The 27,039-nt window shown below is 45.2% G+C and overlaps 1 protein-coding gene across 1 annotated transcript in view; it reads right to left on the reverse strand.

Moving 5' to 3' along the window:
* The window catches only part of PELI2 (pellino E3 ubiquitin protein ligase family member 2), a 1,464,870-nt gene that overhangs the window by 263,731 nt on the left and 1,174,100 nt on the right, over positions 1–27,039 (reverse strand). Inside the window, exon 3 of the mRNA XM_044074430.1 lies at positions 5,602–5,703. Within this exon, the coding sequence (XP_043930365.1) occupies positions 5,602–5,703 (102 nt within the window). The remainder of the gene's footprint in view (positions 1–5,601; positions 5,704–27,039) is intronic.

Here is a 27,039-nt window from a genome sequence, read left to right on the forward strand (position 1 = left end):
TTAGCCATCCTCAACTAGATACAATTGGTCTTAAAGAGGGATTCATCACGTCTTTGGGGATTTTAGGGAGACCCCTGAAAGAGGGAACCAAGGGTTTGTCAACCAAAAGATATAAATACAATTCCTTGTCAATGACATTCGTCAACATTAAATCATATAGGCTAGCATGTACTCTTTTGATCAAGTTGTTAAGGTTGTGAATATATAGGAAGATATGTCTCTCTGTCAGCGAGCATATGTTCCATTTTGTCAGAATAGTTAGATTTATCCAAAATGACAATGGCTCCGCCTTTGTCAGCTTGTCTAATGACTATATTGTCATTACATCTCAAATTAGCTAATGCTTGTTTCTCATTGAGTGTCATATTATAAAAATTTGATTTAGCCTGTTTGTCATTATATAAATCAAATAAATCAGACTCGCATGCCTGTTCAAATGCCTCCAGAAGGGGATGTTGTTGAGGCATGAAAGTAGATGGTTTCTTGAATGGCATGTAGCCAATATTGTTATTACTAGCATCCTGGCCATACATTAATTTCAAACCCAAGTTCCTTGTAAAAAGCTTAATGTCAATAATGATATCCGTGATATCATTGCAACTAGAGGGTATAAAACCCAGCCCCTTGTTTAGAACTGATAGTTCATAATGGTTCAACACATAGCTAGAAATGTTAACAACTAAGTCCTGGGTCTCAGTACCTTCTTCGTTTGTTGTAAATTCTCTTCTGTGCTCTTCCTTTTGACCGCTCTTCCTTGTGGAATTTTGGCACCATGAGAAAAGTATTTAGAACGGACAAGGTCCAGTATAGGCCTCCATTGTTTTTCTTTTCTTGGAACAAGGAACAGTCTTGAATAAAATCACTGGCCTTGTTCCTGAGGAGGAACATTCTCTATTGCTTTTATTTGTAATAGCTTCGAGACTTCTATGAGTGCCTCTGCCCTTTGATTTTGTGGCAGGTTTGGCATGTCTTGTCCCGTTGGTAAGGTATGGAAGTGGAACCTGTAACCTCTGTCTATTATGTCCAGAATCCAATTGTCCTTTGTTATAATGTGCCAGTTTTTTGAGAACAGAGATAATTTTCCGCCTCTAGGTGCTTCTCTTTGAGCCTTGGTAGGCGGAGTGAAAGGTAAGTCATTGTGATTGTCCCTGTGGTGCAGGTGTACTACCTGTGCCATTTCTTTGATTTTGTGGTTGCCATTGGCGTCCCCTGTAGGAGCCTCTGTATTGCCCTCTACCTCATGCACGCCTGTTCTTTCCCCTTTGAGACTTGTCAGAGTCTGGAAAGGACCAATTCTTTGAAGGCCAATTCCGGCTGAACCTTGGAGGCTGAACCTGGAGGAAATCCTTTACTGTTTGAACTGATTTTGCCTTCTCTTCAATAGATTTCAACACATCCTGAGCATTAGCTCCAAAAAGCTTCTGTTTATCCAGAGGTGCATCCAGGAGCTTAACTTTAACATGATCTGGCAGCGGCTGATCCTTCAACCAAGCATGTCTACGAATAACAGCCCCTGTCATAGCTGCCCTACACGAAGCCTCCAATGCATCATAACCACACTGTAGAAAATGATTACTAACCTGCTGTGTATTATGAACCAAATCCTGCAATGCCTTTCTATCTATAGGCTCAGGAGAGGCTATCCTTTTCTGCAAATCATCCAGTAAATAATCCTGGTACTGAAACATATGAAAAAGGCAGTTAAGAGACTTCATGGCAAGGGTGGTAGAGGTATAGACTTTTTTACCCCATCTCTCCAGGGACCTTGCTTCCCTGTCAGCTGGTAGTGGGTTCCTGGCTGAGGAGGTAGCCACTCCATTGGGGCCCTGTGAAATAGTTTCTAGATCCACAGAGTGGGCCTTAAAGAGATGCTTGTGAGTGTCAGGGACCCTATAATATCGGTCTGGCTTAACAGGAGCAGGAGGGAGAGAATAAGGGGAAGCACTGGAGTCGGAGAAAACATCATCCAGGACATCCAAAACTGGCAGAATAGCTAAAGGTCTGTGCTGGGGTAACTTAAGGAAGGTACGTAGCCTTTTCCTGGAATCAGAAAATTCCTGACCCTGCCACTTAAAATGCTCCCTCATGGAGTGGAGGACTTCACCGAATTAAAAATCCTCTGGAGGGGAGGCAGAGGGAATAGATTCCTCAGCATCAGAGTCCTCATAGGCCTGGAAGGATTCTTCTTGGGTTTCTGAATGCTCTGAATCCCCAGAGGCTTCATCTGAAGAGAGGTTGTCTGCCTGCTCAGTTCTAGGCCTTTTTTCTGCAGGCGGCTGGGAACCTCTGTCTGGGTGAGGCTGAGACCCCCTAATAAGAGAAATAAGATCTGCAGCCAGAGACATGATTTGTTTGTCAGAAGAAGGAGCCTGAGAAGCAGGCTTGGGATGGGCCTTGGCCTGACTGGCGGCCTTAGCACGTGCAAAGGCCTTGATTGACATGGATACAGGAGGCCTAGCAGCCCCACATGCAGGGGTAACTTTGTCCACTGGAATGGTGTCGGGTAGATCCAGAACTTCGGTTTCCGGAGGAAAATCAACAACCGGCACCGGAGTAGTCTCCGAGACCGAGGGATGAGTTAACACGGTGTCGTCGGCCTGGAGCGGTTGAATTACCGCTTCCGAAGGGACCGAAGCACTCGCGGAGGGCTTTGGCGTTATATCGGTGAAAGACGCGGGCCGAGGATGTCGGTCCCGATCCTTTCGTTTTTTGGTAGTTTGTGCTGTCGGTTGTTCCGACGGCATGTTGTAAGCGTAAGATTCGCCAAAAAAGTCTTCGGCAAACTCTGTCTGGCGCCTGAGGGTGCGCTTATTAAAGCTAGCACAGGCGGCACAGGCCGAGACGTCGTGGTCTGGGCCCAGGCAAGGGAGGCAGTAAGAATGAAAGTCCTTATGAGGTATTTGTTTACCACAAGACAAACAATTACTAACTTTATCAATTTGTTCTGACATCAGCTGAGGCAAGAAAAAATATTCCCCAACGGGGTACTTAGCTTTTAGATGACTTTGGTAACTGAAAACACAGGAGCTGACCGACCGGCACTTGCGAACTGCTTCTGCTTCGGGCACCGCGTGGCAAGAAAGACTGAAGAAGATGGCATTGGCTGATGCCGTTATACTCCAGCTGCTCTGACGTCGGGGAGGAGGCGACATCGGCCGACGCCGGACCCAGACTTTGGAATCTGGCCAACCGAAGGGCTGCCTGAGGCAGGACAACCCATATGTCAGGACTGCAGTTGCATTCTTGAAGGACATCGTGGAGTGTGAGTCTTGGGACATGGTTGGGGACCTATAGCAGGCTACGATCTGAACTGCTGTCTTACCCAATGTTAGCTGCACCTGAAGTATCTCTGATGTGTTATGTTGGGCTACCAGTCTGGAGGTGTGCACATCCTTTATGAATATGGGAAACACCACCGCCTTTGGAGCTTCAGTCCAAGTTCTGGGGCCAAAAGGTGTGGAATGAGTTATAGCCTGGTAGTGCATGGATGCTTTCTGCTGCTTTGAACCAGGTCTCTGTTACAGCACAAACGTCTATAAAGGGGTATTTCTCTAAATCCTCAAACTGCAGAAACCCTGGAGTTAATTATAATATTTGGCAGAGATGCAGGTGGCACTGCCCCAGTATAGGGATGGGGAGGGAGCTTTGCCATTTATTCTTTTGTGTTATTTGTTGAAATGCACTTTCGACTAAATCCATTTTTCACTTAAACCTGCATTTGACCAAACGACCTTCAGGTGAACATCTGAGATTCAAACCATTCTGCACAAGTCACTACACTAAATGTACTTAAAACAGATTTTCAGCAAAAGAGATGTTGTGGACAGTTTCCAAAATTTAAAGCTTACTTTACAAAATAAATTGGGATTCCTTACATGTAAGTATCTACTGCTATTTCTATTTTTGACAGACCATTAAATGATTTCTGATTAATACAATGATTGGACTGCTTTCCTTGAACTACTACGTTTCTGGTACTGTAAAAAAAGCTTCCCTTTCCAACTGAACTTGCTGCATCCATATGCCTGCTCATAGGGGAGTATACAGAAGGCCATCACATTTGTAAGCACACACATCAGCTACCAGGGAAGAAGTTAGAGCCAGAAAAATGAAAAATCCGTCATGATTTCTTACCATTGCTATGACCAGCTCTCACCCAGTTAATGAGGAAAGAAAGCACATGGTCACAGCACAGGAGAGAAGATAAGCATGCATGAGGACAGAAAAAAACATACAAAATAAAACATTACTGAGACAGTTCAGTCTGCCATATTCTCTAACCCTGTCCACCAGGCCTGAAACTGGACTATGCATATTTAAGTACTTTTTACCCACTAACAGAAAACATCTGTGCCTATGGTACATTCCCACTATAGCCATTTCTTCTACCATCTTTAAAAAGTGATCACTCTATTCAACCATGAAGCCTGAAGTATTCCCTTTGTGTTAACTCTGACACAGCCACCACTCAAATCTCAACATATTCAGTGCTAACAATGTTTACTGAAAATTGAAGGTTTTGATTACAAGAGCTCTCCATATCTAACCCCCCTTCTATTTATTTTGTGAAAGATGAGATAGCAACAATGAGACACATAATGGCAGCCATTATCTAGATACACTTTATAATGCACGTAGTTGCATCACAATGCCTCATCTGAAATTCATTTGTTTTTCCTATATATTTTGCTGCACTTGGACATACTACATTATACACTGACAAGCACTTACAGAGAAAAGTACCATTTTATACTGCTGTTTATCATACCCCTATTAATAGCTATTTAGCTACTCTGACAAATGTTTAGATATTAACACCTTAGCAGAAATCTGCTGCTTTCCTTACCATACTGTGCATCTCTATTTTATTTCATTTGCAATATACCTTTCTCAGATTTTCAACCTATATTTTACCACACTAAAAGTTTACTTTCAACAGCTTGCAGTATTTTCTTGACATGTCTTTCCTGTCATGCCTACACACTAATGAACCTTTCCATCAGCTTAGCTTATTTGTTTTCCCATCCTGGGTATTTCTGGTGAGGATAAAAGTGGGCTGGGCTGTGTGGAACACAGGCAACCATGAAGGTGTTTATACTCTTGTTGGTATCCTGGTAAAACGGATTCCTGATGACTGATGTGTACACCTACTTCATTGTACAGACACCCTACTCCCTCTCCCTACATGTGTATGCACCCTTACACATGCCCAGAAGGGTTACACCATCAGCTTAGGATCACTAAGCAGATGTATTCCAGTCCTGTGGCCACTGATAACATGCAAGTCTTGGAGCAATGTGGCCTGACTGAGACCATCCTCCTCTTCCTCAGACCTGCAAACAGGCAAATGCCACACATTTCCATCTTGGATCTTCCAGCACACCCAAGATGCTATTCAAAAATCAGGTCACCTGGGTTGCAGTCAGGGCTCTGCTCCTCTACAACACACAGTCTGGCTAACAAAACTTGCAGTATTATCAATAACAGAAATAAACTCTGACTTCTGTATTCTGCCTGAGTTGTTAAGATGCTGACTTCTACTATACGTATGTAGAAAACTGTTAGTAATTACAGTTGCTGTTAATGAAACATCAGGCTTACCTGAAACATATCTGTATCTTTGTCGTGTGTGTATTCCACTACAACGGTCTGATTTCTGGAAAGTGTAAATGATATACTGTGTTGACCTTTACAGCTGACAGCCTGTAAAAATAAGAATGTAATATTAAATGCCTTTTTCTTAAGTTCTAAACGCATGACTTCAAAAACCAATCATGCAGCTTTCTAAAACATCACACCTTTTAAATGTTAATTTTGAACATAATCTAAAAGGCTTACAAAAACATGCACTTCAGTTATAAAAATACAGACATGGTTTCTTAGCACATTTTAAAGCACTGTGATGTATTTAAAGTTGTATTACATAGATATAAGCCACCATTTTTTAAGTAATCTGCAGAAAAGCCTCTCTGTAAATGTACCTTCTGCAGTGATAGTTTTGACTGTCTAACCTCCTATGTCTGTTCCCACCTTTTCTGTCCCCACCCCTTGTACATCATTTCTACTACACATGATACAGTCCAGTTCCTCTGCATTACAAAAACATTTTAAAATCGATACCAACCCTTCTTTTTTTATACACAGCATGGACATTTGATATACTAAGGCTCTTACTCTTAGCAAGTGACAAATGTGTGACTCATTTATTCACTGAACTTTTACAACATACACTTTCAAAACTTTTCTCATGGTTTAGGAAGCTTATATGAACAGTTTTCCCAGTTCCACTGCTTCGGTCTAGTTAAAGAAAGTATAATTGTGAAAGTCTTACAATAACAGCAGATGCCCTTCTCTTCAATGTTGCAGTATTCTTAACATAAGGAATTCCCTGCCAAGGGTAGCTCAATGTCTGGCCATTATACCAAAGCCTTAGAAATGTATAGACATTGTACATCACACACGTTCTCCACTCATAGCACAGGGCATAAAGGTGACATATGGATATACATACCTCAGAAACGAAAAGTCCCAAGAGGAACAAGCATCCCTAGAAACTAGGAAAAATACATATATCCAAAAGGAGAAAAAAAATTCTAGGCCTGGAAGGCAAAAGAAATGGGGCGGGGCAGAGCAGAAGGGGGGGGGGGGCGAATACTCCTGCAGTGAAGATACAGACATCTACTATTATGGTAAGATTTTACATAGCTGTACTATGTCCTTCTATATCACTGTTGCAATGCTTTTAACATAAGGGACAGTACAAAAGTTCAAGAGGAAACTTGTGAGGAAGTAAGCACAGAACAGCCCTCTAAAAACTCATGCAGGATAGCTCTTGGCACAGCCAGTTCTTGGCCTGGAAATAACATCCAACTTGTAATGCTTAGTGAAAGTATGGACAGAAGTCCCAAATAGCAGCCTCAAGGACAGAATTGGTATACAATCCTTTGAAAAGGGCACCACAGGAGGCAACAGCTCTAGTAGAATAAGCCTTTACAGAGTCAGAAAGACATTTACCATGAAAGGAATAACAAAAAGATGGTCTTAGTGATCCACAAAAATATGATTTGCTTAGAAACAGAGAAAATTAGAGATCTGGGATGAAGAGAAACAAAAATCTGCCCAGATTTGCGAATGGCCTTAGTCTTATCCAAATAGTATCTGAGCTGCCTATACACATCCAAGGTGTGAAGAACCTTCTTACTAGCAGACTCTGGAGAAGGAAAAAAGGTGGACAAATTAAAAGGCTGATTAAGAGACAACTCATTAATCACCTTGGGCATAAAAAAGGATTAGTACACAGAGACAGGCTGTTCCTATGAAAAACCAAAAAAGGAGGAACTGACATAGCAGCCTAGAATACAGCGACTCTTTTAACCAAATAAGGGCCAAAAGAGCAGTCTTCCAATTACAATGGCTTAAACTCTGGTGTCATTCAAAGGGGATCCAATGTCTGTCTGCCTGGGATGACATGCTGGACAAGCCACGCTGCTTCGCAAGGGACGGCTTGCACCTGTCACCCCTGGGATTCCGGATATTGCCAAAGGCTCTTGCCACCCCCATAGTGCCTTTTTTAGGCAAGGCTCAAATTCTAAACCTACCACCCTAGAACACAAAAAAGGAAAAAAACTAAGGGTAATGCTGCTCAATGCCAGAAGTCTAAATCTCAAAATGCACGCACTCGAGGCCCTTCTCAGTATGGAGAACATCGATGTCTGTGCTGTGACAGAAACCTGGTTCAAGGCTCCTGAGAGCACCCCAGCACTAACAGGTTTTACCTCATACCATGCTCCGCCCCAAAATCCGGACAATACCAAGAAAGGAGGGGGGTATCCATATTCATCAAGGACACCCACACCTCAAGACTGGTGGCAATGCACGATGCGTCGGAGACCATCCAGGTGCAATTAACCATAGGCAAGACTGCTCTGCAAATGTAGCATGTTACAGGCCACCCTCACAAACTCAGGAACCTCACATGGCTTTCCTGAAAACACTGGAGGGGATAAATGTATCTCCAAACACCATCATACTAGGTGACTTCAATTACCCTAATATAGACTGGGAACACTACTCAAGCTCAAACACCTTAGCCCAAAAGTTCCTGGAATTCATAAACTCAAATGCCATGGAACAACTAGTCACCATCCCCACAAGAGGAGAAAACATACTTGATCTCATCATCACGAACATAGGAGCACAATGTTCAACACCGGAAGTATACCCCTCACTGGTGAGATCAGATCACAAACTAATCTTGCTGGAGGTCCTCATCCCACCCCCACCTGAAATAAAAAAGACCACGGTAAAAAACTTCTCGAAAGCCGACTTCGCACTTCTAAAGACTAGTGTGGTCTCCTTTAAGGCCCCCGAGCCGGCGGAAAACAGTACTCAAGCCGCTGAATCACTTACAAATGCCTTCTACCAGCACCTGCAGCACTGCATGGATAAGGCAATCCCAAGCAAAACAAAGACTCTTTGTACCAAGGGCAAGCGTCCAGTCTGGTGGACCCCAGCCATAAACAAGCTCTACAACAAAAGGAGGAAGCTACTACAAGATAGAGCAAAATCCTTAAAAGGTAAGACACCCTTGATCACTATAAGTAAAAAACTAAGAGCTCTCATAAAATCATCCAAAGCAAATTTTGAGAGAAAAATAGCTAAAGACTCAAAGGACAATCATAAGGCCTTCTTTAGCTATGTTAGAAACCTGGGAGGAAACTCCCAGATATGCTCAGAACTAGTTCAAAATGATGTGAAGATTACTGATCCTACAGACATTGCCAACATACTGGCTGACAGGTTCAGTGCAAACTTCTTCCACCCCCAAAAGGAGAGATATCTATACCAAATGGTTGCAGCCCCCCAAACATCTCAAACGCCCAAGTGAGAACTGCTCTCTCCAAAGCAAAAAACACAGCATCCATGGGACCTGATGTTGTCCCAGGCTGTGTGCTCCACGAACTCAATGAGGAATTAAACCCACAGCTAGGACAGCTGTTTAATCATAGTCTCATCTCTGGATACGTACCCAGGGAGTGGCGCACTGCGACTGTGGTCCCACTTCACAAAGGCGGTGCCTCCACAGACCCTGGAAATTACCGGCCCATTAGCTTGACAAGCCTCATCTGCAAAGCTATGGAGAGGATCATAATGGACCTCATAAATAAAGACATAGGGAATTTGCAGACTTTGGATCCAACCCAGTTTGGCTTTGTCAAAGGCAGATCATGCCTTTTAAACTTGGTTGACTTTTTCGAAACAGTCACCAAAGCCATTGATGAGGGAAAGGCAGTCCATACAGCCTACCTCGATCTGGCGAAGGCCTTCGATACAATACTCCACTTGGGTATCATTGAAAAACTCATCAGCTTAAATGTTAACCCATACATCACAAGATGGGTTGCAAACTGGCTGAGTGACAGAACCCACAGGGTCAGAGTTGCTGGCGCCATGTCAGACTCAAAGCCTGTCACAAGTGGTGTCCCACAGGGCTCAGTCCTGGGCCCACTCTTGTTTGGCATCTACTTTTCCGAAGTACAAGCAAACACAGGAGGGTTATGGCTGACAAAGTTTGCAGATGACTGCAAACTGGGCCGTAGTCGAAAACACATCTGACACAGATATCCTTCAGAAGGGTCTCACAGAAACGGATGACTGGTGCCAGAGCCATGGCCTAAAGTTAAATGCCAAAAAATGCATAGTCATACCCTTCGGGAAAAACAAGGTTACCCCTAGCTACCATATAGGTGGTAATCCTCTGAGCACAGAAGAAGTTATCAGGGACCTGGGGACCCAGGTTGACAGTAGCCTGTCATTCGACACCCATGTAGCTAAAGTAGTTAGGAAGACCTTCTACACTGCCCACCTCATCATGAAGGGATTCACATCTAGATCAAGGGAGGTCATAGTCTCCCTATACTCATCACTCATCAGACCAATGATTGAGTACAATGCCCCATTCGGAATGTATCTGACCCGACACTTGCAGCAGCTGGAGAGGCCACAAAGTTCCTCACCAAAAGGATAAAGGGTCTCAAAAATCTGTCCTATGCTGCCCGACTGAAAGAACTCCAGCTCTATTCAGTCGCCACCGCTTGCTCAGAGGTGACCTTTGCCTGACATACAAGGCCATGTCAAACCCAGAGTTGATGAATATGCTTCACCTCAAAAATCTAGATCCGTCAGAGCCACAAGGGCAGGAGACTTAAACCTCGACACGGCTATTAATAGGACGTGCTGGAGGGATAGATTCATCACCCAAAGACTCCCTATGCTGTGGAACAAAATCCCGGTATATGTGAGGCAGAGCACCTCGCTGGCCTTGTTCAAGAGAAATCTTGACCAATGGATGGGAGATCGCAGATATACTCCAGGGATTACCTCAATGTCACTGCTAGACAGAGGCACAGCAAAATAATGGGTATAGTTCCCCATACAAAAGGGGTGGCTTAAGCCACAAAACTATGGGCTAGGCTTATAAATGCCCTCGGGCAGATAGCCTAGTATGAACCTATGAATGTTGCAAGGAAGCTGAAGCTGCAGACTCAAAAGGAGACAGAGTCAATTTTTCAAGCACAAAACTGAGATGCCAGGAAGGTGGAATAAGATTCATGGGAGGCCTGATATGAAGGACTCCTTTAAGAAATTTTCACCTCAAACCTACAGGCAAGAGGAGGAGTCAAGGACAAACATGCTGACTTTGGGCTATTGGGCTTTAACTGAAGAATATGCCAACCCACCATGGAGCAATTCACACAAATAAGAACAAACGGGATCTTGGTTATGAGAAAGGCACCAGGCAGTAAATCTCTTCCATTTTGACAAATACGATTTCCTGGTAATAGGTTTACTGCCTCCTGCAGAACCTCAAGTACATCCTCAGAAAAGAAGTGCCTAAATGGGATCAAAATACTATCACCCACGGTGTCAGTTGAAGAGTGGAGAAATGAAGAGGGATCAGAGACCCATTGTCTTTCGTGAGAAGGTCTACCTTTTCAGGTAACTTGTGGTGATTGCCCCTGGCTAAGTGAAGAAAAAGAGGGAACCAATGCTGTCTGGGCTAAAAGGGAGCCACCAGCAAGGTTTTTGGGGGAGTCCTGCTTGATCCTGAGCAGGACCCTCAGAATCAGAAGAATGGGAGGGAAGGAGTAGAGAAACATCCCCTTCCAAGGAAAAGATAATGCACCCACCTTCCAGGCCAGAGGGCTTGGGACTCTGGCACAGATGAGAGGAAACTGTCTGTTCAGAGGGGAGGCAAAAAGATCTACCTGTGGAGTACCCCAGGGTTGTGTCCAGAAACACATCTCTGTAAAGCATCCATTTGTGAGCATGTGTATCAGACCTGCTCAGGGCATCTGCCACTATATTTTGATCTGAAGGAATGTAGACAGCCTGAAGAGTCATTCAATACTGGACAGCTAGATCCCAGACCTAAAGAGCAAGTCTGCAAAGGAGGTAGGAACGTGTTCCCCTTTGCTTGCTGATATACCATATCACTGTGGTACTGTTTGTGAAGACTTTGACAGGCCTTAAAGGGAAGAGGGAATGAAAAGCCTGAAGAGCTAAAAGGAGAGCTCTCATCTCCTTTATGTTGATATGATCGGACCTCTGATGAGGAGGCCAGAGATCCTGGACCTTGAGGGAACCAAAGGAGGTTCCCCACCCCCTGTCCAAGGCATCTGAAAAAATTTCCTGAGGTGGGACTGGAGGTTGAAAAGTAAGTCCTGGGTTGAGAGAAAGCTGATGAATCCAACACTGAAGTTCATGTTTGAGGCATGAATGGAAAGGAACTAGGAATTCCAGTGGATGACAGTGCTGAAGCCACACTTACTTGAGGAATCACTGTAGTATTCTTACATGGAGTCTAGCTACAAGCAGCATAGGCATGGTGGAGGCCATGAATCCTAGAACTGCGAGAAAATCCCTGGCTGTGACAGAAGCCAGAGGAAGAAGAGAATGAAAAAAAGGTAATCAGAGAAACAGCCTTGGGTGGAGGCAGGGAAGCCAGCATGGAAATAGTCTGAAGGGGTCCAGGGAATTAAATAGTGTGGGAAGAAATAGCCAGGGAATTGTTATGGCTAGGCTTGTATAGGCCCTAGGGCCAACAGCCTAGTACCAACCTATGAACCTATAATCTTGTAACTGAGAAAAACGATCTTGAGAAGGAATCAGGACTGATTTCTGAAACTTTATTGTGAACCCTCAGGCTATGAAACAGACTGTAAACTGGAGGTAATGAAGAAGGACCTTGGAGGATGAAGACTGAATAAGTAGGTCATCTAAATAATGAAAGATCTGAACCACTCTCATCCTGCAAAAGGCAATGACAGGAGCAATGCAGTAGGAAGGCCAAAGAGTAAAACAGAGAACTGAAAATGCAAGGAAGAAATAGCAAAATGCAAAAACTTCCTGAAAAGGGGATGCATGGGATGTGAAGATAGGCATCCTTAAGGTCCAGAGTTACTAAGAACGCCTGGGAAAAAAGAAGAGGAAACAGCGTTTGAAGGGACATCTGAAAGGAAGAGAAAGGCGCTGAGCTGAGAGAGATCCAGAATGAGTCTCCAGATACTTCCTTCATGAGAACCAGAAACATCCTGGAATAAAACCCTTTCCCTTCCTGGGCAGAGGGCAGAACTTGAATGGTGCCCAGAGCCAAAAGGTCCTGCAGCAGTTCTAGAAAGAAAGAAAGTTATTCCTGAGGAGGCTGAGGGATGCTCAGAAAAGGAGGAATGAATTTCCATATCATAAAAAGAGTTGCCTTCATTTGATCGACAGCCCATTTGACGGAAACCTATTTGATCGAAATTTCATTTGACTGACAACCAGCAATTCAGTACACTTCAAGGCAAATAACAGGGATTGGTCCCCCTCCCCAATGTTGTGTGACCCTGGACTTGGTATATATAGTTAGGGGGGTGGGGGCGTACCCCCCCACATTGGAGGGTGGGGTGGGGGGGCAAATCCCCCCACCTAGTTTCCTTTAAAAGAAGAAAATAACACAGGAAGTACAGATTTTGAACAAAAATAGGTGGGGGGCTTCATCCCCCACACCCCCCTAACTATATATATACCAACTCCAGGGTCGCACGACCTTGGGGAGGGGGACAAATCCCTGTTATTTGCCTTGAATACTGGTTTTCGATCAAATGAAATTTCAATCAAATGAGTTTAGATCAAATGAAATTTCGATCAAATGAAGGTAACCCCATAAAAAATACCCCTGGTAGATGATGGATAAAACCCAAGAGTCTTGAGTGACCCTTAACCAAATGGGGAGGGACAGGGGAAGATGAATGGATAAGAGAACCTGGCCTAGGGAAAAAGGGAAACAAACAATCAGATAGATCCCGACTGGTCTTAAAAAGAAGGTACAACACCTAGAACCCTTTTTACCTTTAGGAAGAGGGTGAGGCTGTCTGCAAACAAAAGTGAATTTGGATGGATAATTCCTCTAGAATTTAGTAATAGAAGACACAAAAAATGCTTCAATTCCTGCAAGGCCTTGCCTTTATTCTGGAAGGACTTAAAAAGCTCAGCAGCAGCAGAACCAAAAAGGTTACTTTCAAGAAGAGCATCCAACAGTTTAGCCTTAACATCATCAGGTAAGAGCTGGAGACAAAGCCAATAGTAATGTCTCAAAACAGAACCAAATGCAGCAGCCCTAGAGGAAGCATCAGCTGCATCATAACTGCACTTAAAAGCATGGCAAGTCACTTAAGACGTAGAATCCAGTAAAGAAAGGGCTGAGACCTTCCCTTCTGAAATAGAGAGGTCAGAAATTGCCTGAGAAGCTTGAGAGAGAACGGCTAAAACATACGTGGTCATGTGAGTTAGGTAATTAATAGCCCTAAAAGCCAAAGTGGCAGCAGTATATACCTTTCTGTCTAGACACTCCATGGCTTTACTGCCCTTATCAGAAGGTGGCAGTTTACTAGATGGCAAAAGTGTAGAAGGTTTGTCAGAAGAGACAGACACTACAGAAGCATCAAGCAGAAGGACATTTGTACAAAAACATACAATCGTAAGCCACCTTATAAAGTCTGTGAGGTTTCTTAGGGGCTAGAGGTTGGGAATCAGGGGCAACACAGCCAGCTGAAAATGTATCTAAGAGTGCAGCCAAGACCGGAGGTATACCAGAGGGTTTGGGAGACTCCATCTGGAGGAGTTCACAATACTTTTTTTGAATCAGAAATTTGAGAACAGTCCCATTTGAAATATTCCATCATATGAGAAAAAGTATCCCCAAAGGAGAGTTCTTCTAAGGGAAAGTCTGCACTAACAGAATCTTCCTCTTCAGACCTATAATCCAAGGGAGAAGGGATTTGAGAAGTATATGCCACAGACTCTTCCCCGAATCCAAACCCTCATCAGGGGACTTCTGCTCTCTGGGCCTTTTAAGAGGAGTAAAGGCCCAGTGAGGAGCAGGTACAGAAACTCCCTGAGGAGGCTTTAAGGCCATTGAGGTTTAAACACCCCTTGGGTAAAATCTTTTCTTTTACGCTGGAGATCCTTAACAGTAGGGGAAATATATATATTTTTTGTTTCTTCTTCAGAGGAATGTCTGCCTGAAAAACCCTAAGAGGTTCAGACCCTTGCCAACACTCAACTGATGGAGTACGAATCTCCTCCTGAACTAGAATTTGTGGTATCCCCCCTGGTCCCCCAGATATAATCAGCCAAAGTTCCCCCTCAATGCCTGGGGTGAATGTTTGCAAAGCCTCCAAGGATGTGTGAGAAGCTGGATCCATTCCGATCTTTGACAGGGTTGCGGCAGAGGAATCCGAGACAACAACTGGGCGATACTCTGGGCTTTCACTAAACTCAAGAGGGGTGCCCAGGGGAAGTGGAACGGCAGCCAAATCAGACTGGAGTTTTTTGACCGTTTTCTTAGCAGGTGGCTGACCTTCGGGAGGGAAGACTTTGCCATAACATCTTTCTCCAACAATTTAAGACATTGGTTCTCCAGGTAAATCGATAAGGAGGACAGACAACTACGTAGGGTCTTAGGGACAAATGCCTGGCAGACAGAACACAGTTGTAAGGGTACTCTTATACAGCAAGAGGATATATAACTCAGGCAGGCTGTGTGCTCATGCACCAGGACTAGTAGGAAGAGACATGGCACGTATGCAAAAGACACTGCTAGCACTAGCAGGGTTATAACAGCCAGGATCAGGAAGTAAGGTGCTGTGTATCCTCACCGTGGGAAAAGTGCAAAGGTTAGTACTACATGTGGCTAATGACAGTGGTGTGATGGATATACAGTTGTTGTGTCTTTCGGCTTTTCCCGGTTAAGGGTCGCCACAGCGGAACTCCGGTCAGCTAATGATTGGCAGCAGATTTTTATGTGCCGAGTTGGGCCCTGACGCACAACCTTCAACGAAGGTATGCCCATTCACGCATGTCTCCACACAGAAGACGCTCTAGCTGAGAATCGAACAGGACGTCTTACTGTGAGGTGACAATGCTACCGCAGCACCACCACCGCACAGTAGCAATGCAAATAAGAAGTTATGTACTCACCATAATGTTTCTTGCTGGTAGTCCATCTCACCCTTCATTTTTACATATGGGTTTGGAGCCGATACTCTACTCCGACTCGGCCGATTTACAAGCTTGAAGACTTCTGGTTGGGTCATGGCTAAGTAGGTATCCCATAGTGCACCAGTACAAACCCCCAGATCTTGTTTGCTGCTCACTAAAAGAAAAAACCCATAACAGGCAAACCAATACTAAAGGTCGCCAACTATTATTACTATCTCCAGATCTTCCAGGATGGGGGCAGGAGGGCGGGTTGGTAAAAATGAAGAGTGAGATGGACTACCAACATGGAATGTTGTGGTGAGTACAGAACTTCATGTTGTGTAGTCCAATCTCACCTTCATTTTTACATATGGGACAGCATCCCTAGCGCCTTATTCTTGGGTGGCTCACTGGAAAATACTCCTTAGCACTGTGGAGCCAAAGGATGCTCTACCCCTGAAAGCTAAATCCAATTTGTAATGTGTAATAAAAGTGTGAAGGTTAGCCCACGTAGCTGCTGCACAAATATTATCAAGTGGGACCCTGGCTTGAAAGACTGCAGAGGTAGACAGCGACCTGGTAGAATGAGCCTTGATCCTGCAGGGTAAAGGTCTGCTCTCCAAACTGTAGATAAAGGCTACGCAACTGGAAATCCAGTTAGATAGTGTCATGGTAGAAACTGGTAAGCCCAATCTGGAGTCACAAAAGGAAATGAATAGTTGATTTGATTTCCTAAATTCCTTGGTCCGCTGTGGATAAAAACGTAGTTGTCTATGAATGTCCAGCTGATGAAATCCGTCCCAGTCGGCCCGAATACCAGAGTATAAGGCTGGCGTGGTCATGCGGCGCTAGACTGGCGTCAGTGCGTCAGGGGTACTCGCATATGACCAACCAAATTTCCTCTCTTTTTTGCCCCCCCAGAGAGAAGAAGACCCAAAAACAAGTCCCAAAACAACCTGCAAAAAAAAAATGTACAATATATACAGTAATATACCTGAAAAACAGAGGAAAGGAGGGAGGGTGGTAACTACATGCCTTGTAAAACAGCTGTGGCAAAACCAGCTCTAGTCTTAGAATATATATAGGGGGTGATAATGCCTCCCAGCTGGAACCTCTTTGCCATGATGGGAATAACAAATGCAATGCAAAAGCCAATCCACCTAGAAATAGTTTGATTTAAAGCCACACTAGAAACCACCTTAGGCATAAAGGAACTGCAACTCAGACACCCTTCTTTGCAGAAGTATAGCCAACAGAAAAGCAGTCTTCCATGACAAATATTTCAATTCAGCAGTAGCTGCAGGCTCAAAAGGTTGTGAGTAAGTTTTTCCAACACAAAATTGAGATCCCAAGCAGGAGTAGGAGCTCTGGGGGGGGGTATTATATTTTGCCCCTCTCTTGAAACTGCTTGAACAAAGGATAAGGTGGGTCACAATCATAGTGAGCTGGAAATTGCTGCAGCATGAATCTTTATGGAAGAAGAAACAAACCTGTCCAATAATTGCTCTGAAATCTCCAAATTTCTTGCTGTACTCAAAAATAAAATCTCTCTCCTAGTACTAGGCCTTCTAGCTCCATAATCACATTTAAAACGCTGAGACCTACCATGCTTCAACACAGAATATGCCAAGCCGTGAGATGAAGGAATCAGAGGTAAGGCCATGGAGGCTTTTTTTTACAAGACTCCTTAAGTGGTGTACCAGTGTTGCGGCTGAAAGACAGAGCATCCACTTTCCAAGCTGTGTGATGAAACCTTTGCTGCTAGGGAGTTCTGTGCTCCTGGCAGAAACCTTGCTGAGAGTCAGTTGCACCTGCCCTGGAAGAAGTAACTCCTTGAAGCCCAATGCAAACTGGACTGGCTCCCCAAGCAGTATCCGAGGCATCTGTCGTTAAATCTGACTCGCCTCTGGCCGGTCACAGAGAGTCCCCCCTTGTTTAGTGACATTCAGCCCACCACACAAGAACATTGCAGCTTCCTCATATGCAGTTTGGCATTGGGAAGCACCAGAATACAAAGATGCATGACCCTAATGCTGAAGGAAGGACTGTCCTTGCAGTCAGCGGACTGATGTGTTCCTTTTCTTGAGCCAGAATCAGGCAGTCGTCCAAGTAAGATAAATTTGAATGCCTTTGAAGCCTGAAGTATATCTATGGGAAGGTAAGCTTCCTTGAGATCCAGTTACCATCCAGTGATCCTTGCCCCCAGAGGAGGTAACAGTTGCTAACGCCAAATATCTTGAAATTGAAAATCCAGATAGATAAATCCAAAATTGGTCTCCGCGTGTTCCCTTTTTTGGTACTAGAACAGGCGAATAGAATAAAACAGCCCCCTCTGACACAGCAGGGACTGGAATGGCCCCTATATCTGGGAAGTAAGTAAACTTTGCTTTGCTCTTTCTCTTTCTTTCTGAGGGAGGAGGGGCATGCCTTCTGGCATGGGGGGGGTTGTGGTGAAAATAATAAATGTACGTGATGACAGCACCCATCTGTCTTGAGTGATTAAATCCCAATTTTCTTGAAAAAGAGAATCTTCCTTCCCCAAAGGCTGCCAGACGAGAGTCCACTGGCAGCTGAAAAGCAGGTCATTGGGATATGTCCACCCCTTAGCAGGCCAATTTTCTAAAACTAAGGCTGGGCACAAAAAAAAAATCTTAGTCTGTCTGCATAGACTTTTGTCCTCCATTTTTTTTAAATTGCTTAAAACTGCTTCCAACACAACACACAAGACATCAAAGGAAATCCCCAAACCAAAATCCTGGTCTTAACATGCTAAAAGCTAATCCTTCAACCTCAACAATGCAAGAAAGATAACAGAACTAGTAGCAGCCACCCACCCCCTGAACAGCATGAAAAACACACTATGCTTACCACTTACCCACTTTACATGAACCAAATCCAACAATTCCTTACACCAGCAACCTTACCTTCAATACTTCCCCGGAAGAAGTATATACTTTCTTACCCCACCTATCAAGCCCCTCTTTTCTTAGAGGATCAGAGGGATTTTTTTTTACAGAAGCTTTAACACACACCTGCCCCTGAGAGAAGTTTCTGGGTTCCGCTGGGAGAGAAGCCCTACAGAAGCTGAACTTGGCCTTCCTCTAAAGAAGCTGGGCAAACAGGAGAAGGAGAGCTAACTTGGGAAGAGAGGGAGAAGAAGGACCTGAGAAGCCCCCCCCAGCCCCTGGCCCTCCTGAGAGAGAGGCCCAGCCTCCTCTTAATAGTGCGCTTGTTAAATCTAGCACGTATCTGCTTCCCACAAGAAATACAGTTATTCACTTTTTCTGACATCCGTTAAATACTGAGGCAAGAAAAAAAAAAAATGTTCCCCGGCAGTTATTTACTGTCTTCGGGTCTGATGAAACTCCGGAAAAAAAATCAGAACGCGCCACCTTCTGCATCGGACCATGCGGCAAAAAGAAAAGGAAAAAACGCCGGTCATTAGTACCCTAGTACACTGGCGTATTCGTGACCATCGGTTTGGACGCCAGCAGCCCTCTGGTGCTCCTGGGCGACTAAGGGAAGACGAAGAACATCAGTATTCAGCTGCATTACAGTGATCAGAGAAGAAAACTGGGAGTTCTATGGATTGATTTAAGTTAGCAGAGGAACAAACTTGATTAGTACGCAGTGATACCCTGTCCTTGTGAAGATCAAATAAGGTGGCTTAACAGACAAGTCTTGTAGCTCCAATACTCATCTAGCTGACATAATAGCTACCAAAAACAAAGTCTTTCAAGACAAAAATTTCAATGAAGATGAGTGGGAAGGTTCAAACGGGGGAGAAGTCATTTTGGACAACACAGAATTTAAATCCCGAGAAGCCACAGGTTCTTGCAGTGGTGGTGTCAAAAGAGTGACTCCTTTCAAAAAGGTCTTGCATAGTTTATGAGAGATTAAATTATCTGGAAACTCTAAGTGAAAATGAGAAACTGACGCCAATTGGACTCTGATAGTGGCGGCAGCTCCTTGTAGAAAAAGCTCAGAGAGAAATTCCAAAATCACAGGGATAGAAGCAGTGTAGGGATCTACATTCATTTTCTGTGCCCAAATAGAAAATCTTTTCCATTTACTGCCATACAGCCTCTTAGTTGAAGGTTTATGGAAGGACATAAGAATATGTGATACTGAGGATGATACATCATGAAGCCCGACTAGGGATGGAACTGGAGCGGCCACACTGTCAACCTGAGGGTGTGGACTGAGGGATGTAGTGAACCTGACATGTGAGTCAACAGATCTGGAGCTGGGTCCAGGATCCAAGGATCGTCCAGGAGAAGAGGCTCGAGAAAGGGGAACCAGACCTGACGAGGCCAGTAAGGAGCAATGAGGATCAACTTGCTTCCCAGCCGACTGGCTTTCTGAATCACTTTGGAAATGAGAGGAAATGGAGGAAAATCATACAGAAGTCCCGTGGGCCAATCATGAGCCAGAACGTCTCTGGGTGTCTCCCCCAGAAGGGGAATGAGGGAATAATAGCTGCTGTATTTGGTATTGACTGGGCTGGCAAAGAGGTCGCAGCAAGGCTGTCCCCATTTGCGGAAAATCTGTTCTGCTGTTTCCTGTTTCAGAGACCACTCATGAGGCAGTATGATCGCCGAGCTGAGCTTATCGGCTATCACATTGGTCGTCCCTAGAATGTGCGTTGCAACCAGAAAGCACTGGGAAGAAATTGCCCATTCCCAAACTCGCATGGCCTCTCGACAGAGTGGGTAAGATCTGGTACCGCCCTGTTTGTTGATTTACCAAACTACCGACATGCTGTCTGATTGTATCGCAATAGTTCAGAGAGGAAGAAGGTCTTGAAGTGCTTGCGATGCCAGGAGCACCGCCCTCATCTCCAGAACATTGACATGCAGGTGAGCCTTGTGTTCTTGCCATGTGCCTTGGACAGGGAGGTATCCATGGTCACAGTGGCAACGGGTTGGGCAGGAACAAAGGGGGCACCCGTGATCAACTGGTTGGGGGCTATCCACCACAGAAGGTCCTTCTTGCATGAATCTGTCAGCAGGATAGGATGACTCAGTGGGAAATATTGGCAGGACCATTAGGAAGACAGGAGCCACTGGAGGATTCTCATGTGCAACCTGGCTATTGGTACTAATAGAATGGTGGAAGCCATAGTCACGAGGAGCTGAAGAACCCACTTCACTTTGACCTTCCACAACGGGAGAAGACGTTGACTTTGAGAGATTACATTTTGTGCTCTGTCGGTGGGGAGACTAGCTGTCATGTTCACTGTGTCTACCTCTGTGCCTATAAAAATCACAGACTGAGAGGGCAATAATGCAGATTTTTCCCAATTTATGGAGATCCCTAACTGAGCACAAAGTTGAATAGTGATGTCTCTGTTTTGGAGGAGTAGATGCCTGGTGGGGGAGGTCAGGAGCCCGTCATCCAAATACGGAAACACCTGGAATCCTTGACGTCTCAGGTGAGCTGTCACTACTGCCATGCATTTGGTGAACATCCTGGGGGCTGTGGTGAGACCAAAGGGCAGAGCACGAAAATTATAATGACTGGCTCCCAGCCGGAAGCGTAGATGGCTCCTGGACCCCTTGTCCATTTTTATATGGTAGCAGGAGTCTTGGAGATCTAGGGAGCACATCCAATAGTCTTTTCCCTAACAACGGGAGTATTGACTGCAGAGTTACCATCCGAAACTTGTCCTTCTACATGGATTTGTTTATCCTGCTGAGGTCCAGTATTGGCCTCCAATCTCCGGTTCATTTTGGTACTAAAATGAACCTGGAGTAAGTTCCGGATCCTATCTTGTCTGCTGGAATGGACTGGATGACTCTTTTTAAAAGCAACTTGTTGATCTCCACAGTTGCCTGATCCCTGTGATTGGGTGGTACATCTGAGATCTTCTTGGGAACAAACGGTGGAAGGGAAAAGGGTATGATATAGCCTCTGGTAACAACTCTTTGTACCCACTTGTCTTGAGTGATATTTAGCCAGGCTTCTGGATACAAAGAAATGCAAACCTCGACCGGCCCCAGAGAAACGCAGTCGGGCCTCACATCAGGAGCGCTGATAAGGCTGTCCCTGAAAGGAATCACAGCCTTGCTGGTATTGCGGACCGCCCCTGCCTCCAGGGCGACGTCTCCCATTTCCTCCTCTGCCTCTGAAGGAGGATTCACCCTGTGTGTCCGGAAAGACCCTCAGACTTTTTGAACCAGACTTTACCGCCCCCTTTGACCCTTGGGGTATGGTCGAGAGGGAACAGTAAAACGCACTCCCATGGCAGAAAGCATCTTTCCTTCTTGCTCACACTGAGTGAGTGTGTCCTTCACCTTGGAACCAAACAATGAGGAACCATCATATGGGGCATTGGTGAAAGTAGACTTGAACGGTTCTACACAATTACACAAGCGCATCCAGGAGTGACACCTCAGGGAAACTCCTGAACCCGCTGCTCTACTCGCTCCATCAGCCACATAGGAGATAAGCCGCATGGAGGAGTTAACTATAGAATTTAAGGTGGACAACTGAGCAGAGATCTTATAGAGGTTCATAGATTAGTACTAAGCTAACTGCCTTTGCGAGCCATTTTAAGCCTAGCCAATTATCCCTTGAGAGACTCAAACCCTGCACTTTGTGATTGTAAGGCAAACGCCTTAACCAAAGGGACTCCCCTCAGTAAATGCACCTTGTATAATCTCCTAACTCCTTGAGGAGATCCCTCTGTAATCTCGTGAAGTGAGTGAGATAGCTCAACGATCGAAGGGTAAATGCCGCTGAACTAAAGATACGCTTCCCAAATCTGTCCATCTGTCGAGAATCCTTATTTGGCGGATGAACATTGGAAAAAGTCTCTGCCAGCTCCTTCTTTGTGGCCACTGCAGCCACCACCATGGCATCTATGGGAATGCCCTTAGACAAAAACTCCATACCAGGAGGGGCAGACAGAAATTTATTGTGTCTCCTGGGAACTAGCTCCACGGCATCAGGAGTATCCCACACCTTTCGACTAACTAGATCCATCAGTTCATGAAAAGGTGGAGACACCCAAGAGGCAGAAGTTTGAGACCCAAAAGCCTTCAGGTACACCAACTCCTCATCAGAAGGGTTGACAGTGGGCCAGTCGCACCTCTGCTTAAGAATCTCCAAGATGTCCCTGAAGAAGACATCAGAAGACGACTTGGGGACCCTTCCGACTCCTCGAGGTCAGTGTCCAATGTCAAGGACTCATCCTGGGAGTCAACATGCTTCCTCTTACATAGGCTCTTCCTGGGAGGCTCCTCGAAAGGGCATTCCGGGGAAGCCTCGGAAGAGTGGGGGCCACCAGCCGACGGCTCCTGAGGCTGAGTGTCTCTGCTGTCTCCGGACAGAGTAGGGGCTGAGACCGAAGTGGTTGCCCTAGGGGGAAGAGTGCTGGTACCACTGGTAGGGGCTGGAGAATGAAACAGCACACACCTCATCATATCAAATTATGACCTCTCCGGCTCTGAAGACCTCCCCCCCGTTCCAAAAAGACAAAGGCTGATGTCGGAGCCAGAGCCGTTGGCTCCGAGATAGATGCAGGGTCCAAGCTCACCCTGGCCGGTGCACTGAGAGGAAGGCTTGGAACCGAAGATCATCGATTCCAACCTTCCCTGTTGGTGCAGACAAGGAGAGCTTCGGCCGCTGGACACGATGGACTGCACCGAGCGTGTTGGAGCTGAACCCGGCTGCAAAGCAGAGACAAAGGGAGCTGGAACCAAAAGTACCTCCAGTGGCACAAAGCACTCTGGCTCTGAAGGGCCAACATGGCTCGGAGGAAGAATAGCAGACAAGGGCAAAGCTGGATAGAGTGGCTCCGGAGCCGACTAGGTCAGAGCTAACAATAATTTTGTAAGGCAGACTACTTCAGGAGTCTCACTACTACCCTCTCCACATCATCTTCCGTAAGGCTCCTGGAAGATCTGGAAGACACAGTAAGGGATCTTGAACTAGGGGGCACTGGAGACTTCAATAACATGGAAACCGGTAGGGAATCCACAGACTGGCTCCGAGAAGCAGATTCAATTGCCGACTCAATCGGTTCCGAGATCAGCTCCAGCACACTTGGAACCGACTCTGACACCACAATAGTGCTCCCCTTTGGCTCTGAAGGCAGTGGAGTCAAGGAGGCAGATTTTTGACTGTTTAGAAGGCGGCTCCGAGACACCAGCCAGTGCCAGAGAAGGCCTTTTAGAAGACTTAGATTTGCCAGACTTGGAGGAAGCCGAAGAACTGGATAGAACTTCCTCAAAAGATGGTTTTAGTAGACCTTTGAGTATAAGCTTGTTCTTTCTCTCCTGTAACACCCTAGGAGAGAAAGCATGGCAGAACAAGCATGATTCCTGCAGGTGGATGGCCCCTAAACAGTAGACACAGCTTCTGTGGCCATCCATTAAAGACATCTTTTGGGAGCCTTTCATGCCCTTCTTAAAACCCGAAGGTTTGTGCTCCTCACTCTCTGTAGACATTTCACACACACAAACACACACACACACACACACACACACACACACACACACACACACACACACACACACACACACACACACACGCACACGCAAACACACGCACACACACATGCACACACACGCGCGCACACGCGAAAGGAAGAAGAAAAATGAGGGAAGAGGACTAGGTCCTCTAACTAAAACAGGCCTAGTCCTAGAGAAGAAAGTACCATGAGGACTAGGTCCTCTAACTAAAACAGGCCTAGTCCTACAGAAGAAAGTACCATGAGGACTAGGTCCTCTAACTTAAACGGGCCTAGCCCGGTGGAACAGAAACTAGGTCTTTTAGTTTAAACAGACCAGGAAACGCACACACACAGAAAACTGTAAATAACTCTGTGTGGTAACAATTTTTAGGTCCTGTAACTAGAACGGGCCTAGCCATGCAGAAAGAAGTACCACGAGGACTAGGTCCTCTAACTTAAACAGGCCTAGCCTGGTGGGACAGAAAATTGGGTCTTCTAATTTAAACAGACCAGAAAACGTACACACACAGAAAAAGTACAGTTTTGTACCTACCATAAATGTAGATGTTCGAGGATATCCATTGCTGCAGTCCTGACATATGGGTATTCCGCTGTCCACCATCGGCCCGAATACCAAAGGGCTAGAATCTGGCGTCGGTCATGGCGCTCGAGGCTGACATCAGTATGTGCCAGTACAAATGCGCATGACCGACGTCATACCCTCAGTCTTTCTTGCCTCAGACGTCGGAATGCAAAAAACACCACCCAAAACCCAAACCTAAATAAGGGGGTAGGAGGGAGGGAAACTTGGACTGCAGCAATGGATATCCTCGAACATCTACATTTATGGTAGGTACAAAACTGTACTATGTTCTTCGTCTACCATTGCTGCAGTCCTGACATATGGGTAGAATCCCAGAGCAACGGAAAACAGGGAGGATGGCCAATTAAATAGAATTAGGAGCTGCTAACATGCCCTGTAGAATAGCAGTGGCAAACCCAGCCCTAGACCTAGAATAAAGAGGTAAATGATAATGCTTAGTATATGTATGTACAGAACTCCAAGTAGCTGCCTCCAAAATGTCCTTAGCAGCTACCCCTCTCAAAAAAGCAGTAGAGGTGGCCGTAGCCCTAGTAGAGTGAGGCCTGATCCCAGCAGGAACATCTTTCCCATGATGAGAATAACAAAAAGCAATACAATGGCCAATCCACTTGGAGATAGTGTGTTTTGAAACAGCTTTCCTTTGTGAAGTCAAAGCAAAAGAAACAAACAACTGTTGAGATCTTCTGAACTCTGTGGTTCTGCTCAAATAATATCTTAAATGCCTATGCACATCCAAGGAATGCAAAACTTTCACCCCTTTATTTTGGGGGTCAGCATAAAAAGCAGGCAAATGTATAGATTGGTTCAGTGCCACATTTGAAATTACATTAGGCAAAAAAGTAGGATTAGTACGTAAGGAAACTCTGTCCTTGTGAAAAATCAGAAATGGTTCTACTGCCATGAGGGCCTGTAATTCAGAGACCCTTCGAGTAGAAGTAACAGCCAACAAAAAAGCAGTCTTCCAAGACAACAACTTCAACTCAGCTGTAGCTGCAGGTGCAAATGGAGGCAGAGTCAGCTTCTCCAAAACAAAATTAAGATCCCAGGCTGGAGTGGGAGCTCTTCTCGGGTCTTATATTCTTTGCCCCTCTAAGAAACTGTTTAACCAATGGATGAGAAAACAAAGGAGGGTCACATTCATAGTGAGCAGAAATAGCTGCAGCATGCACTTTAACAGAAGAGAAAGACAATCCCTTGTCTAACAAAACAGTCAAATATTGCAAAATACAACTCAAGTTAGGCAATTTAACATCAAAGCCGTGAGCTGCACTCCAAAGAAAAATTCTCTTCCATTTATCAGCATAAACTTTCCGAGTAGTAGGACGCCCGGCTTCCAAAAGAACATCCAAAACTTGTTGTGGAAGCTGCAGGCCTTCCTTCCTCAAAACTGAATTCTCCAGGCTGTCAGGTAAAGAGATTGCACCCTGATATTGAGAAAATGATTGTCCACCTGAGTCAATAAGTGAGGAATCTGTGGTAATGGCCAAGGTGTCCCATGAATTAAACTCCTTAAGAGAGGGTACCAATGTTGTCGAGGCCAATCTGGTGCTATCAGAATCATGCGAGGCATTTCCCTCCTGACTTTCAACAATACCTTTGGAAGAAGAGGCAAAGGAGGAAAGGCATACACGTGCAGGTTTCTCCAGCTGAAGGATAGTGCATCTATTTTCCAGGCTTTCGGATGAAATAGCCTTGTGCAAAACTCTGGCAGTTGATAATTCAGAGGAGAAGCAAACAGATCTATGTCTGGAGTTCCCCAAGCCATGGTCAACTGCAGAAACACCTGATGATCCAACTTCCATTCGTGAGGATCCACAATCTGTCTGCTCAGAACATCTGCTAAAGAATTTTGTGCTCCTGGCAGAAACTGTGCTCGAAGAGTGATGTGCAGTTTTAAAGCAGTTTCCCATACTAGCATTGCTTGTCTGCACAATGGATAAGAATGGGTTCCCCCTTGCTTGTTGATGTACCACATGACTGTTGTGTTGTCTGTTCGAATCAACACCAGTCCTGATTGAAGTAGGCTCTTGAATGCTTCCAAAGCAAATTGAACTGCCAGCATCTCTTTCATGTTGATATGTAAATGAAGTAGCTCTGGCGGCCAAAGGTCCTGAATCCATTTTCCTTCGAGATGAGCTCCCCAGGCCGACTCTGAGGCGTCTGTCGTTAATATCTGACATGCCTCTGGCTGGGTCACAGAGAGTCCCTTGTTTAGGTGACATTCCTGAGCCCACCACAGAAATTCTTTTTGTATGCAAGGGAGAATCTGAATGACAGTGTCCAAATCGTGGCTGTGTTGAGTCCACACGCTTTTGAGATACCATTGTAACTTCCTCATATGCAGTTTGGCATTGGGAAGCACTAGAATACAAGATGCCATGAACCCTAAGGCTTGAAGGACTGTCCTTGCAGTCAGCCTGGACATTACTGAAAGCTGTTGGAAGTATTGATGAAG

This window comes from Protopterus annectens, chromosome 6.part0, assembly GCF_019279795.1.
Source record: "Protopterus annectens isolate FY-2018-M chromosome 6.part0, PAN1.0, whole genome shotgun sequence".
Classification (NCBI taxonomy): domain Eukaryota; kingdom Metazoa; phylum Chordata; order Ceratodontiformes; family Protopteridae; genus Protopterus; species Protopterus annectens.